This window comes from Brachyistius frenatus, unplaced genomic scaffold (genome assembly GCF_029030835.1).
Source record: "Brachyistius frenatus isolate BFR_SWC_R1_liver_20210118 unplaced genomic scaffold, ASM2903083v1 Contig_18, whole genome shotgun sequence".
NCBI lineage: Eukaryota > Metazoa > Chordata > Actinopteri > Embiotocidae > Brachyistius > Brachyistius frenatus.
In genome coordinates this window covers 5348197-5365044 of record NW_027210617.1, presented here as the reverse complement: position 1 = coordinate 5365044, position 16848 = coordinate 5348197, and the positions used below count along the sequence as shown (strand labels likewise).

Below are 16848 nucleotides of genomic sequence, written 5' to 3'. Positions count from 1 at the left end.
ATTTGAGAGAGTGTATCATCAGCAGCCAGCTGCACAGTCATCCACCGATAGGAGAGCAATAAAGGCAATTATCCCAGTGATTTCCACATAATTGGGACTTTATTTGTGTTAGTCTCAAGGAAAATAACAAGACCTCAAGAAAAATACTGAGACACGACCAAGATAAATGAGGCACAGAGAAGACCGCACTGTTAAAAATGCAATCACTAATATCATGAAACACACTTGAGTCCTGCAGCCGTGCAGAGCCTGCAGTGAGGGCAGCAGCGTGGCAGTTGTGGTCAGCTGGGACCTCTTGTCCAAACATTGTCGTCACTCTCATCCTTTCTCCATCCCTCCCATCCTTCACCATATCCCTTCTTCCATCCCCCCATCCCACTAAATACCCTGGCTGTTAGCAGGCATTAAAAAGCCATTCACACTGCTCTCAAGTGCTTGGGTTGGCCGTCACCACGGCTGACTACAGAGGCTTTGAGGGGCCCTGGCCTCTCTCTCCAACTCTCTTTCTCTGTGTCTCTCATGCACTCTCCTCTTTTGCATTTTGGCAAGCGGATAGAATAGACTTGTGTTTCCATTCCAATACTCACTCTCTCTCCGTGAGCTTTTCACAAAGATCTAGCTTTTGGCTGTCAACAATGGCATGCATGCCTGCACCGTGTGTCTGTCAGGCTTCTGTCGGCCGCCCCAGGCGTTGACACTATTACCTGTGAGAATCAACAGCAGAAAAACCTATCAAAAACACAGAATTTGTTCATGCCGATCCAGAACATGGCTCGGCTCACATTGAGATCGGTCCATATTTTTCATATTATCAGATTCTGTGAAGTTGCAGAGTGACATGACGCAGCGGGTCTCATCTGTTAGAAATGAGTGTCAAGGAAATGTCTCTTTGAAAATATCTTTCTAACAGAGATACTGTCGGTCATGGGGTACAGCTGAGACTAAAATGAGACAGCTGTACACCACTGTAAAATATTGACTCAAGGTGGACTGGTCTAAATAACATATAATAAAGTTGTAACTAAAGACTAAATTAATAGTAAATCAGTTGTGAGCATAACAACAAATTTGGGTAACAACAAGTAAGTTCATATCGAAAGTCCTTAAATTCCTAATTTTCTAATAAACCATTAATGTTGCACAATTATGTCCTCATGAGTCATTCATAAAGGCCTGTTAGTTTATAACATTCTAATAATAAAAAATAATATTTATGTCTTCAAAAAGCATCCAAAAAAAAAAATCATCATAACCTGGCAACCCAGTGATTGTTAATTTATAACACATATAAAGCATTTTTAAATAATTTATTAAAAAGTAATAAATGCATTAGTTACAGCCTATATTATAAAGATAAAAGTTTCCGAAAAACAACACATTTCTTGAATAAATGTGATTCAAATATTTGTCTCCTCTGCTAAAGAAACCAATTTGCCTGAATCAGACAACTGCTGGAAACGAATGTCCCTTTTTAGCCTGAAAGGAAATACAGACATGAAGGATTTGGAGGTTTTCGGGGCAAAATACGATCGCCACCCACATTGGGTGGTATATTATGGGATGCTGTTACTACCCGAAGGTAGGTGGTTTGGCACAGAGCTGACAGGGGCATCAGAAACCAATAACTGCATGTGCTTGCACACTGACTTTCTGCAGCCAAGTCAAACTTACATATCTGAATGGGCTCATACAGTATGTCCATGAGATTTCATTATGGCTCTTATTCTTCCCAACACTCTCTGGTTGTCTGTGTCCGCAGCTCAGCTCCAGGAATGCTCACTTGTGCTGCATCTCTCTGTTCCCAGAGTTGTCTTTAGATGAGAACACTGCTGGATTTAATAGTACAGTTTTCTTTCTCTTTCTTTTTCAATTGAGTTGTAGGATGCTATTTATCTGTCAATATTCAATATTGAGTTGCCAGTTAATATTTTAGAAGTCCATCCATCAAATCCGTCCATACCAGCAGCTTCTGTGTTAGAAAGTCACATCACCAACATAGCTGTTTGTCTCTTGTTACCACAGCAACCCATGCAGATAGGTTGGTGATGTCTGGACACACCAATTCTGATCCGCTCACTTGCAAATAACAGTGCAGACAGTCTGTCCTAAAGATCTGATTTGAGAAATAAATCCGATTTGCCTGCTGACTGAACTAAGCCTTGTGCTAAGTTAAGCTTTCTAGCTACTGGCTGTAACCTAAAACAGAATAGCACTTTCCAAGCGAACAAACTTTGGCTTTAAAACTTTTAAAACTGACAGTCCTCATGATATTCAAGAGATATAAACTGGTGTGTATTCTGTATGAGAGGTTTCAGAATCACACAGTGAACTTCTGTTCAGTGTGTGCAGTGGTGCGGTGTAGCAAGGCTTTATGGCAGAGAGCAAGATTTGTAGCCTCAAGTGTCCTGAACCTCTGGAATACATGAGTGGGATGCAGACATAATTAAATTTAGTGGATGCAAATGAATCATTGAAAAGCTGTGTATGGATGTCTGTATTGAATATACATGTGTAACTACGCGTGAACACAGCTCTAGAGCTCTAGACGTTCCCCGAGGGCCCACGACAACAAATTTGTCTGCGACAAAGTCAACTACCCCTCCTGTTCACCATTAATATAGGCTTTACTCCATCAAACCATTTCCCACACAGTCCCACATCTGTGATTCACACAACACACACATTCACCTCCGCAGCCCCTCAGGCTGACATGTTTCCCCGCTAATCTGTTTGCACAACTCTGGTGTGACCACAAGCCAATTACACATCATCACATGATGCACACCCACAAGACAGAATGAGGAAGAAAAATGAGAAAAGAGCCACCCACTGAGAGCCCCTCTTTCTAAACCTTGTCCCCTTCTCACCTCTGTTTTCTTCCCCCTGTACCTTTTTCCTCCCCATGCTTCCTCTCTGTGGGCTCTCTCACTTATCCCATCCCCTCTTTCCTCAGTTTGTGGCTGTAATTACAGCTGCCCATCATTTTGGATCTCCCTAAACAATGGCACTCCTCAGAGACCAGAGTCATGCCCCAAGTATTTAAGTAAATTTGATTTCTCATCTCATTTAGGTTCCATAAACTCTGCCATATGTTTGATATTATATTTAAACTGTTCCTCTGGACGCCAAGAGAGTGAATGCCTTGGGTGAGGTAGAAGAACTGTGTTAGAAACACAGCCCTGGTGAATGACAGGTGAAATTGACTGTGATGTGTGATAGGGGCGGGGGACCAAACCAAAGCAAGAGAAGAGGGAGAACTTTCACAGCGGCATCCTTTTTTTATTGTCTTTTGTTTTGGCACTGTGGAAGCTCTTGAGTGGGAAAAGTGAAAGACTTCTGTGTTAATGTTGCTTTTGCTCTCTCCACCCCAGAACCAAACAATTTGATTCCCCCCTCTCCTCTCTTTACGGTTTTGTCTCAGTGGCTCGGGGACTGTTCGGCTTCATCTCCCTGCTCTGTTTATGTCCCTATTACTATTCCTTCTCTTTTTCATAATCCCCTTTTTTCTTTATTTTTCTTTTTTTTTTTCTTCTTGTCCCTTTTCTCGTGGTAAGGATTGACCAGGTCACACGTCAACAGCAGGGCAGCCAATTTTATATTATTTATTTTTAATCCGTTTTACGCATCAAATGGAAAGGAATTTTCACATAGGCACATAAAAAGAGCGTAAAGGAGTTCAGTTAAGTATTTGGACATGACATTAGTCCCCTTGATATTGTATACTTACCTTAGAGAGGGGACAAAAGCCCTAAAAAAATAATCCTCATCCAATCATGTATTCGCTAAACCGCTTATCCTGTTAAAACCAAATTTGCGAAGACTAATTGACTCAGGCCTGTGTCGTTACGAGGAACTGAAAATGTCATGTTCAACTGCAGTGCAAGAGGGGGGTTGGAGACAGGGCTACTGGGCCTTAGCCAAAGGAATAGGGTCATCCGGAGGGCAAGTGCAAGGGCAATCGGCTCCCCCAGTCAGTGCAGCTCAAAGAAAGTTCTGGGAACTCTTAATTTGAAAGGTGAACCAGAGGACCAAATGCACAAATGCCTGAAATCCACTGAGCTACTGCGGGTTACACTGGGGTAAAATAGATTTATTGATCAGGTGCTGAGGGATTTTTGGTGAAGGCTCTGGTAACATGAGGCCTTTTGCAAATCCAGGTGGTCAAGCGCTGGTTTGGGATCAGTTTTTTTAAATGCGGGCCCAAAATGTTGCTGTTATAATTCGCACTAACTAACCTCGTACAGCATTTCAAAAGCAGCCCAATAGAAGTGAATGCATCCCAACTAGAATCATAAGTGTTTGGTAAGGACACACAAAGTCTGGATCCTTTTGTTATGTGTCAGAGGAAGGAACTTGGCTGCACTGTTGGTTTGGGTTACTAACAACAGGTCTGGAATGGGAGGATGAAAGTTTGGACAGAGCGTAACATTGTTCAATTTAGTGACTAAGCTCGGTTTGACCCCTAAAGTTCTGTGTTTATGCTTTCACTTATCTCTTCAATAATCTGTTGAATTGTTTTCCCGGTACCGAAGCATCTGTGTCTATAGTCTCATTAATGGTACTGGAGCCTGTTTCCTGCTTCCCTGCCTTGCTGTCTCTCTCTCTCTCTCTGCTGTCTTGTCTTGTTTCCTGGCTGCCTGCCTGTCTGTCTGATTGTCTTCCTCTTCGCTTGCCTGTACTTACCCACTGATCCTCAGCACGACCTCTCTTCTTGCCTGCCTGTTTCTCTGCTTCAGCTAAGAGGTACTCTCAGAGATGTGTGCAAAGGGAGTCCCAATTGTTTGGGAGGGAGATAGTACTACAGGATTTATGTGCACCCAAAAAAAGTTTATGAGCCAAGCCTTGTTTCAAGAGCTCCAGTTGGCAGTTTTAATGTTAGTCGGAGAGAGACACGTTCAGTCTGTGGCAGCAAAAAAGCAGCCAGTAGAACAAAATGTATAAGTTCCTCTATATTTCTGAACAAAGTTAGACATAAAACAGACTTCCTCTAAAAGAAAAAAAGTGCATTTAGTGCACTTAAATAGAAATTATGTTGCATTGTTTTTGAGCAGATTACTTTTTCCAGGCAGGTTTGCTAAATTTGGACTTGGGCTGATTCAGTGCCTTTACTTTGCTTGCTTATGTCACTGCATACTGCTGTCACAAAAAAATCCACATCTCCAGCCCTTCCAACTACAATTACATGGCTCAATTGAAGCCACCTTAACTATAATTCTACTCCATTTAAAATAGATTATTTGATCATGAAATGTATTCTTTGTTCCATACAAATCATGACTTTGAATATGAGACTTGTAGTGGAATTACAGTGTTTTTATTCTCCATAGAAGTGTGAATATGCACCATGTGTGACACAGTGTTGCAAAACATTATGCACAACCTTCCCAGTCTGACTGGATAAATACATATACAAACTAAAACTAAAACATTATTATTTGACTTGCAGGTTAATGTCAGTAAATGGTGTGAGAGTGAAAATGAGCTTGAACTTTTGTTTTTTTTGGAAAGTGGGTATAGAAAGGTGAGAGGTACAAGGCAGGGTGTAAGCAGAGCTGAAGTGCTCCATTGGGTTGTGTATAATGGGAACAGGGCAGCAGGGGTAGAAAAGAAGCATGGGTCACATTAAAAGCGGGTTCATTGAGAGGGCTCTGCTAATGCTCCTTAATCCCCAACAAGCCTGGATCACACAACATACATGCAGTTGTTCTCTCCTGGCACCTATTTATGATTGTTGGCCAGTGGTTGTGTCAGAGGTGTTAGAGGTATGTGTGGCTGATGTCACAGGCAGACCAGGAAGCTGAGTTCATCTCGGACCACCATGCATCCAACATGGAAAGTCGCATGCCACAGCATACTGGCAATCTTTTTTCCATGTTCACCCTGGCTGGGGCTGGTATTGACATGTCCCTATGTTGCTCTGTCTGGTTAGCTAGTTGTTGTTTGTTCGCACTAATAGAATAAATGTTTATGGTTGTTGTTTGTTTAAATTTGATTCCTCAGCATTTGCAAAGATAGATGTTTTGGTAAGAATTCAGTGCATACTGTAATGTACTACTTTTTTCGTATTTAGCCAAGTCTGTATCTGTTTATCAGTCAAATTATTATTGTGCTTCTCCTTAGTTAACTTGGGATCACAAATGCCATAAACCAGAATATGTATGGAAGCAGACAAAGCCCTTTAGTGGACCAAAAAAAAAAAAAAAAAATCCATTGAGAATACAGGAAGTACTGCTTTGGCAAAGTTATTGAACCACAAAGTCCACAGAGGGAGAAGTTTGGGGTGGATAAATGGGTCAACCAAGCACCAAACTTTTGCATGAAAAACAGGTTTTCACTTTCTGTTTTCTATCAACATTCAAGGTTTCTTTTAATCCCACACCTAAACCTAACATGAAATAACTATGATGACCGAACTAATATATGGACAATATCACTGTCTTAATAAAAAAATATATATATTTTTGCAATGACGATTTATAAAGCTGATTTTAGTGGGAAGTGAAAAATTGTGGAAAACTGATAAGAAATTTTATTTTATGTGGGAATTTCTATGTGATGTTTTTTGTCATTTAATTTGGATTTATTGAAATTATTTCATGAAAGATTATTTTTTTTTTTAAATCAAGTTTAAAGGCTGCATTTCCACCTGAAGAAAATATTGTCTGAATGCCTAATACAAAAAGTACTAAAAGGCTTTTAATGTATTTACAATGTACACATTTTTGCCCAAAGTGAAAATTGTATGAAGCATATATTATGGAAGAATGCAGTTATGAGTGAAGTGTCTTGAAGAGAAGTCCAAAGTTCCAACGTTTAGCAGCACACACACCCTGATCCTTAGTTCTAGCAGGGCTAACCTGGTTAAACAAAGGTTATAAAACAAAGAAGTCCCAAAAGACAACAACATTCCAGAGGGGCCACTTGGGTCTCTGAGGAAATCAGTCAGTCACATTCCTGTCTGTGATCAATCAGCCTCTGGCCCAGACAACCTGGGATTAACCTCAGACGTCCTGGAAACTACATGACCTTCCCATGTAGAAAACAACCTCTAGCCTTTTACATTTTACTGCAGTTTTCCTTGTTGTGATGAGAAAATATGTAATATAGAAACATAATTTGTGTGTGTGTGTGTGTGTGTGTGTGTGTGTGTGTGTGTGTGTGTGTGTGTGTGTGTGTGTGTGTGTGTGTGTGTGTGTGTGTGTGTGTGTGTGTGTGTGTGTGTGTGTGTGTGTGTGTGTGTGTTGGTGTCTCTACCTGCCTGCAGAAAAGCGTGCTCAAATACCATTCGATTTACTGCAGTTTCCACTGTTAGGATGACAAAATAATTATACTGACACTGACTGCAGTGTGTGTGTGTGTGTGTGTGTGTGTGTGTGTGTGTGTGTGTGTGTGTGTGTGTGTGTGTGTGTGTGTGTGTGTGTGTGTGTGTGTGTGTGTGTGTGTGTGTGCAGATGTAGGCATGTGCTTTGGTCCTCCTTTGAAAAGAAGACCAGTTGGATCCACGTGAGCTCGTTACAATTTATGCAGAAAGGAACGCTCAGTTTCTCCATTTCTCCACCAAAAGGGAGAATGTGGGCGAAGGAAGAGGGAAGATTTGGCACAATGAACGCTAAAGTATGGAAGAGCTCTCCGACCTGCCACGCTCAACTCCCTGCCACGCTCAACTCCCTGCCTCAGCAGCACTCAGCTCAGTGACAATGTGGTGGAGTCATTACCTCGCCTCTCTCAGGTACTCGGAGCGAGAGGGGACGTGAGCTCTGCTGGATTCAGTGAATGGAGACACTGCAGTGAGTTTATAGAGGCGCAAAGGCTGTACAGCTTTCATGGTTAGATTGAAGTTAATAGTTCACTGTTGATTAATAAAATCTGCCGTGGTGCAAGTTTGACAGAATAAAGAAAAAAAATAACCCTGAATGTATTTTTGGTATTTACCTACTTTCCCTGCATTACTTCTATGTTAGTTACCTGGTCAGTCAACTTTGGAAGAGTTAGTAAAGAGTGGAAAGTTGACTGATGTTTTTGCAGTAAAAAAAAAACAAAAAAAAACAAACACTAAAATTGTGGCTATTGCTTTCAACGGAACATTTCTTGAAGCCACTATTCTCCCATTAAGCCTTGTCTGCGGCCTGCAGACACATTTTCCCTTTAAAATATGAATCAAGTTCAAGAATTGTGATTTCTTTTTTTCGACAAGTGCACAGTGCCTCTTCTTCTCCATCCAACCTCTGTACCTCCCTCCATCTCACCGTCAGCCTGTGGAGATCTGGCCAGCGCATAATTGTCTAAGTGCTTCTGGATGGCAGTGGGCTATTTGGTCATTAAGGGGCCTATTAAGTCATTAGTGCAACAGTGGGACTGCCGTCTGCCTGCTGACAGGACCAGATGATACGGCCTGATACGTGTTGCCTTGCAGTTTTCCACATATTTGCGCAGGTAATTATAGCTTAGATGAGAAACAACCTCAGATGTCACGCTTAAAGAGGGAACACACATCGCCAACACACTTTAAAGGTAATCTCCTCCTCCTCCTCCTCTCTCACCTCTTTTTCCACTCAGTGTGTGCGTGTTGATGTGTGTGTGTGTGTGTGTGTGTGCAGATGAGCGATGGGGACAAAGCAGAGCTTCAAGACATGTCAGAGAGAAAGATGGGGAGCGAGAAGAAGAGAATAGAGATCCAAAAGGAGCGAGGAGGTCAGAGGAAACAAGAGCAGAGTGGAGACACAGAATTTCTTTTTCCATCAGTCAGCCTCTGTGGCCATCACATCACTCCAAACCCAAACTTACACACCCGTCACTGAATGTAAATATTTGGATATGGGTAAGATTGGATGTTACCTAATTCCTTCCTTTAAAGATGTCCTGTTTAGGTGGACGCTGTCCAAGTAAGACAAAGCTAAATATTCGACATGATTTGATGTGACACATGAGAATCTTATTTTGATTTAATTTCTGCTGTAGCAACCCTTGCAAAGCCTTTAGAGACATTCACTTGCCTGGGCTTTCAAAATTATATTAACTACCTACCATAAATGCTCATCAAGTAACTGCCACGCACAGCCAGAAACCTCTGGATGTGCACACAGAAAGACATTCCCCTTGGATATGCTATATTTTACTGTTTTGAAATAACTTTCAAATCACTGATTTGTATCCTAGGGCCATATATTTTAGTAGGTTCAATCTGAATTGTAAAACCAAATTGAATATCATATAAAGTAATATTGACGTATGGGAAACACAGACTGTGTGGGTCTAAACACAGTTGAAGAGAATGTCTCCGGCCCAGATAGACAAAAGTTCCACTTTATGACCACTATGTGTAAACTCAGTGGTTTCTAGCCGAGCACAATGTATTTTTCATTATATGATTTCATGCATATATTGGAAAAACTGAATGTCACCACATAGCACAGGATTTTACCATGAAGAAATACATTGTTGTGATATTTTGGCCACATTTCCAGGCCTATAAGTGCCCCACTGTGACCACAGCATGTGAGGCTGCAGCGTCAGCATAACAGAACGCCTCGGGCTGATGTCTGCTCGAGCAGAGGGATGGCACAGGAGCTGGCCTGATGGAAATAGACACATCATGCTGTCACTGAAGCTGTAAACAGGGCACCTCCTAACCGGAAGGAGGACGCCCTCTTGCTGAGAGGAAACCAGATTCTGTCACCCTCCCATCCCTGAAAACCTTCACCGCGTCCTCTTTCCCACCCTGAGGTGACAACACTGGGGGTCTGCCAACAGTCAGCCATCTCTCTCTCTCTCTCTCTCTCTCTCTCTCTCTCTCTCTCTCTTTCTCTCTCTTTCTATTTGCACAAGTCGTAGCAAAAAGCAGCTTGAGCAGATGGAAACTCAACCTGGTCAGAGGTTGAGCCAGGATTGGCGATTGGGCGCTGCCTGCCTGCTCAGCAGTGCCCAGACTGACCCCAGCAGACTGCCAGTCTCCTTACCGCTCTGCTGCTCATGGCTCCACTACCACCTCCCTCCATGACCCCCATGACCCCTGCCCGGGAGAAAGGCGCCACCGATATGATGTAATTTCTCCTTGACATGGGCCAGTGGCCTCGGCTGCAATGTGACCCAGGGAAAATAAATATGGGTGTTTATTTGGTGGGAACGAGAGAGGCTCAGAGGCAGGAGCCGCCCAAAAGCAGCTTTGCACAAGAGCCATTTTAGTTCCACATCTTAGCCCCATCTTGGTGCAAATAAGCCTCTACAGTTTGGTATTGTGCATCATCAATGCACAGTACCATTGTGATGCTGAGACTGCTCAGACATCGCTGTTTCTCACTTCTGACAGATTTCATCAAAAAGACAATGCATATTCTGAGTCATTATTATGCAGATGACAGATGCATTTACTTGATAAGCCATTATGGTAATTTATTAATCCATTCTTGAGGAGAAATAAATCACTGAAATTGATACTGACTCCTGGAGCTCTGCTTATGCAGCTTGCACTCTCTTGGCTGACTAAGCTTTCTCCAGCCCTTTTCCAATCTGTGCTCAAAGCATTTGGTACAAGCCAACCCGCCCAACTGTCAACCTCCATCGACCTTCAAAGAACTGGAGAAGAACCATGCGCCATAACCTGCCTTTGTTTCCATGGTTTCTAAATGGCCTATCACAGTGATATCCACACCTCTCTGTGATCTAAAGAGGCCAGAGAGAGTTCTCAGACACACAGAGCTCTTGTTGAACCACGATTGTCTATAGAAGGCTCTGGTATACTTAATATTTCTCCGTCCCTCCCACGCCATTACCAACATGACCACTACAACCAGACGATTACCACTTTAAAACACTCCGCTCCGCCTCCTTTTCCTCCTGTATTCCAGAGAGGATGATATATTTGCTGTACCTCTTTTCCTCCAAAAACTTGCTCCTTCTAAAGTCATGGGTCTCCCAAATGCAACGAAACTGTTGAGTTGGACAAACCGGTGCCTAAAGACCACCTGCCTCCCAGTGGTCCGAGCTCCACTGCACTGAGACCACTGGGATCAGGTGCCTATGAGAAACCTACAGTGTGACAAGTGATAAATCACTGGCGTTCATGCTTCTAAGAGCCTCTCAGTGAAGTCTGAGTTACAGGATATTGTAAGCAGCTACAATTCAGATATCCCTTTGCTCATGTTTCAGATTAGCGTTAGCGGTGAGACGATGATGCACAACGCGCACCTGCCTTTTCAACTCCACCGCTGCCTTTACACTCCTTCTATTCCCCAGTCAGTCTCTATCCCTGACTTTCTCACTCTGGTGTGTCACTCCTCTTTCTTCTGATTCCCACCCACGCATTTTCTCTTTGACTCTTAGTCAATCCATCCTTCTGACCTCATCGTTCTTACAGTCAAGCATAGAGGGATCCAATCAACCATAGTGTTCAGATTAAATCACAAATTATTATAATTGAGAATAATGGTTTCCATGTCAGTTTCAGTTCAGCTCTGAATTCTTCTCATACATATCTGGAAGCAAAGGAGCTGAGGGCTCAGAAGAGGGTTTTCATGATTAAACTTTGATTTTTTTTTTATGGCAGTGAAACGCTTATCTGAATTTGAACACCTGTCTTGTAAATATTTTTAATGCCCATTGTAAATTTGGTGCATTCTGCCTTGTTTTATGGAGGAATGGATCTTGAAGATTAAGGCAAAATGAAAATACTCCAGAAACAGGAACACTTTTGTCTAAAATTGGACTTGAGCTTCTGCTTAACCATGTTAGGATGTACAGTAATTCAAAGCAGTGTTGTTTTTAAGGTCAGTGTCTGCCACACTAAATGCAGATTAACATTAAATGCAGTTCGACTAAGACTACAAACATGAATATTTTAAGATAATAAGAAAAGAGCACATCTACAAAAACACTGCAAAGTCCTTGTAAAGGCATTAGCACTTGTCCTCTTCATTACTGAGAAACCCGGCGTGCCTTGCCTGGCTTATTTCTAGGGGCAGTAAAGCTCTCAGGCATGTGGAGGGCAATGCACTGCGACTTTGACAGCGTAGTTAGGAGGTGATGATGAAAGAGGAGAGGCTGGGAGCCCACTGCCTCTCAAATTAGCTCCCGGAGCCCTCCGTCCTGTCACATGGAAGTTTAGGCCCTCGCAGATTCTGTTGCAGCGCACTGTGTATGTGCCTGTACGGATCTTTGCACGCTTGCAGTGTGCCTTTGTGTGTGGTATGCCGTATATGCAAAGCACATGTGTTAGGTTGTGAGTGCTTTTACTTTTTTCCTCCTCAATTTAGATCTAAGGTTGTATTTGGACATAAAATAGAACAGAGCATCTTCTTCTTTATCCCAAATTTTCCTGCAACCTCCCACAGCTTGAAACATTTTCTCCAGCCTCCACATTAAGTCACCTCCAGCGGACTAATTCTTCAAATAGATGCACATTCCCTTCTTTTTTTTACCATCATACTAGAAATGAAAGCTGGAAATACTCCCCATGTTTTGCTAATCAAGGAATTAGGTTATTTCGCTCATCTTTCAGTCTCCATTACGAGCCCAGCGATACCACGCCGAGCCAGACAGACAGTCTGCATTAACGTAAGAGAAAGCTCTCTGTTCATCTAACCTTCTTTAATCTGTTTTCGTGTGCATTGCTCAGCCTGACACCCTTTCTGCAGATTCAGCTGGTGAGCGTGTTTGTTCAGCGAAGTGGAAGGACATCCATAACTGTAAAGCTGTCTCCAGCAGATGGGTTTTAATCACTTCTTTCTGCTTATACCGTCCTCTCCCACATTCTGTTTCTTCCAGAGAAGGCGCAACAACCAAAATCTGTGCATACACTTAAGTTTTACTGTGGATTATAAAGTTAGGATTGCTTGTCTTTAGAGGTGCTTTTACTCCCGGCAGAAGGATAAGAAGGATACACAAACTTAGGATCTGCTCATGCCCCCTCTAGGCCTGGCATGTCTTTGCAATTCCTCCAGCTGTGTACACACATGGAATCAAAGGCAAAAGCAAACATCATTTCATCCTCTTACCTGAGAGAAGTTGAGCCCGTTGAGGGGGTGACACTGCTCCTCTACCCGCTCCACTGCCCCCGTCATCTTCCCCATCCGCTCAGCCTCCTGAGCCAAGAACAGGTCCAGCACCGGCGTCCCTCTGGACCGGACGTCCCACTCCGTCAGGGAGTTGACCATCAGCATCACCCACACAGGCCTCTTCCTCTCCCAGTTCCCCGCAATAGCATTGAACAGGTAGTCAGCATACAGGCCGCGGCCTCGCTGGTCAGCAGTCATCCAGTAGGGCATCATGTGTCTGACGTAGTCCAGGTGGTGTTTGAGGCGGCGGTACAAGTCTCGAGGTAGCAGCGTCTGCAGGTTCTCTCCGTGGGGCAGGAGCTGGCAGCTAGTCAGCTTGGAGATGGTCAGCGGGTCAGTAAGGTCCAGCTCAAAGAAAACATTTTTGCTGTTGTGGAAAGCCTGCTTGGAGCTGTTGGGGATGAAGTCCCAGACGCGGGTGTAGGGCACGTGGATGGTACCAAATAAGTAGGAAGGTGGTTGAGGAGGTGGACGCTTTACTCTCCACAGGAATGAGTTCATGTCACTTTGCTGAAGAAAAGGCAGAGGAAGAAGGGGAGGAAAAAAATAAGATGGATGCAAGATTTTGTGAAGAAAAGGAAACAAAATACCAGAACAATCATGTTAGAGCAATTCAACTTGTCTTCAAACTGAAGCTGACACATTTTTCCTCTATTGTGGTTTACTGGCTCATGGGCTCGGGTCAACAAGTTAAAGATTGAAATACCATTTTGAAATGACGGCAGGGGAAGTATGAAGTCTAGTCAGCCTGGGGCTGAGCTGCAAGGGCTTGCTGCTCTGGTGCAGGCAGAGAGTTTATAGAGGGGCCTTCTGCGCTGTAAACAGACCCCCGTGTATTGTTGAGGTGCATACCTCAGTTGCCAAAGCCTCTTTCGGCATGGGAAGCATTTTCAAGGCTGCAGTGCAAATATACTACACTGGAGCTCATAAAAACCAAAACCTGAAAGAAACCTGCGTCTCCACTCTGACCTCACTGTGATGCTTTTGTTTGTGAAAGTTTTTACACCAAGCGGGGAGACGTGATGCTGACAGCTTTAAGTGCAGCACTGTTTTCGTTACAGGAAGCGTTTGTCTGCTGTGGTTATCTTTATGGAAAACAATGTCACGATGGAAATGAAATAATCACACTCATTCTAAATGAGCATAAAGCTCTATTGCATTGAAAATATGTTTCTTATTAAGGGCTCTGCAAATGTGCTGTGCATGTGCTATGACTTGGATGTTGGCATTACTCAAATATGAAATTTTTTTTTGCTTTTATAAACAATATCAAACTTCTGGCTTCTGAGGTCAGGCGTAATCAGGCATTTGAGGGATGAAATCCATTACTGTAAAATAAAGTTATTCTTAGAAAATGTTTACTTCAAGAATTTAATCAAGATTTCCTTCTGCCGTGCTCCAGTTATGTTGCGCTCTGCCAATGTTGGCTTTGTCACTTCAACTTTTCAAATAGCAGCAAGAAACGAGTGAAGTGGTTTGGTTAGATGCTCTTTTATCATCATAATTAATTGTGATGAACATGCAGTAACTTCTGGCACATTTCCCTGCTAGACAAAATAAATCAAAAATACTATATTTAATTTCAGGCAGCGTTTAGTCTTTGCAATGTTTAAATGGAGTTTGTTTTCTAATTACATTTTCACGTTGGCTGGGCCCATATACCCGACACTGCAGACGAACAGGAGAGGTTTGGACGGCTTTAGATGCATTAGTGTATTCTCCATCATATTTTCAAGATAACTAATAGAGCATTTTTGCACGTGTAGCATCGTTAACGTGTAAATGCACCGCTTAGGCCCTCTCGTAAATGCTGACTTTTCGACATGGAAAGTGTGGTCATGCTCGTCTTAAGTCCTGACGATGAGATCCGCTGTGCTATAAGGCAGCTCGGACTTTTTCTGGAGAGCCTTGACGCGCAGCGCTCCTTTTTATGAGGGTAATTACTCTTAACAGAAAACAGAGACCACTGTACTGACGCATTACAAATCACACGGAGCCTTCAGTGATATATCCACATGCAGGACATAAGGCACTTATGAAACAAAAGTCTGTGATTTCTAAACGTGCCTTAATCATATCCTCAATCACAGGCTCACTCAAGGGCAAAAACTGTCATTGCTATTTAAATATCAGCCATTTTCTGAGGTCATGTATTTGTCTAGTTTTGGGGTTTTCTCTCCAGCAGGATATGATTTCTGCAGTCATGCAGGAATCATTAACTTTTTAGCCCCCGTTTTTACCTCGAAAGTCCATGCAGCGTGAGGCCGATGGACGGACGGACAAGGGCAGTAACTGAGCTGGAGGATGTCTGCTTTGCTCCGCTCCGCTCAGCTGCACCTCCTCACTTTACGAGTTCAAGCCACATCCATAATTTTACCAATATGCCCCGATAAGGGTTTTTAATAGGCCGAGTGTTGTGCTGAAACACGATTACGTCTGAAAGGTCAATGAAACTTTCCCAAATGAAGTCAAGTCACCCGTGGGTGTTCCCCACTTTGCGTTTGTCACATAAACAGCCATAACGTTGGCGCGCGGCAACAGTTGCTCTTGGCAGCTTGCTTCATTTTTAAGTCACTGATCTATGATATTTTCTGCGGCAGAAATACCTGGAAAAGACGGTGTTTAATCATCGAGCTTAGCTTAATATTATTACGATATTATGGTTATTATTATTATTATTATTATTATTATTATTACTATGCTTTTATCTGGGAAAACATTTATCTTTCAATATAACTTTTTTGCTTTCACAGTTAATTTAAAAAAAATAATAATCACATTTTACTTCAGTTATGTTTTATTGATAAATAATATTCCCTTGTAAAATTATAAAGATTAGAGGCTTTGACCTTATCAAAGACAAATGTATAAGGCACAAATATAGCCAATACATGATAAACCATGTGACCTCCTGCGTAATGTCTTCTTCCAAACTTTACGCTTAAGTTTAGCTTCACTCTTATCAAATTGAAAGAAAAGTTCAGGATGACTCTGACAACAAGTGTCACAGATGTGTCACTTTGTTCGGTCGGCTAAATAATAAACTTTTTCGGGGTCAAATCTTACAGCAAGTTGTGTATCATATGATTCGCACCTATCCAGGGAGAAATGGGGTGTATCTGACTTGACAAAGCGCCCCAACACGACTTACCGACTTCGGTGCGTCGCACTGCCTCGGTCTGCCCGGTCGGTCTGCGCCCCAGGGTGCCACGGTTTGCAGCAGAGCGCTCAGGAAGACCCAGCTGAATCCCGGCGGAAAGACCATCGTGTCGAGGTGACAGGACACTTGTGACAGTCCGTTCTTAGATGATTTTTGTCTCTCCAAACCCCGTGTTCTCTCCTCACTGCCCTTTCACCGTTTCCTTTGAAGTAAAAAAAAAAAAAAAAAAAAAAAAAAAAAACGTTATCGGTGGCCTCTGGGCTCACATGTGCTGCTGGGCTGGAGGACCATTCCGCCTCTTCGCCATTCCCGACGCGCTCCGCTTCTTAGTTTGTGTCGTTTCACTTTCAGAAACTTTACTTGTCTCCAACTCGCCCGCAGTCCTGAAGCCGGAGTTTAAAAACTTTTTGGAGAGTTTGCGCTCCGCGAGTTTGGTGCGTCTTGAGTGGGAGAAAGGGAGGTGGGACGATCTGAGTACCCCCACCCTACCCCAACACACACACAAAGTATACTCACATCCCAGCTTCTTTTTAAGAGGAGGGCAGATTCAAAGAGGGATGACAGGTTAGCGCGAGTAAAGATCCTGAAGACAGACCTACAAAGAGTGCAGAGGGAAACGGCTGTTCTTATAATGGTCTC

The 16848-nt window shown here is 42.9% G+C and overlaps 1 protein-coding gene across 1 annotated transcript in view; it reads right to left on the bottom strand.

Moving 5' to 3' along the window:
* The window catches only part of trabd2b (TraB domain containing 2B), a 65414-nt gene extending 48842 nt beyond the window's left edge, over positions 1-16572 (bottom strand). The window contains exons 1-2 of the mRNA XM_069694633.1: positions 16201-16572; positions 12990-13559 (exon numbers count right to left, since the gene is read on the bottom strand). Coding sequence (XP_069550734.1) covers positions 12990-13559; positions 16201-16314 — 684 coding nt within the window. The 5' untranslated portion in view covers positions 16315-16572. The remainder of the gene's footprint in view (positions 1-12989; positions 13560-16200) is intronic.
* Between the last annotated feature and the right edge of the window lie 276 nt (positions 16573-16848).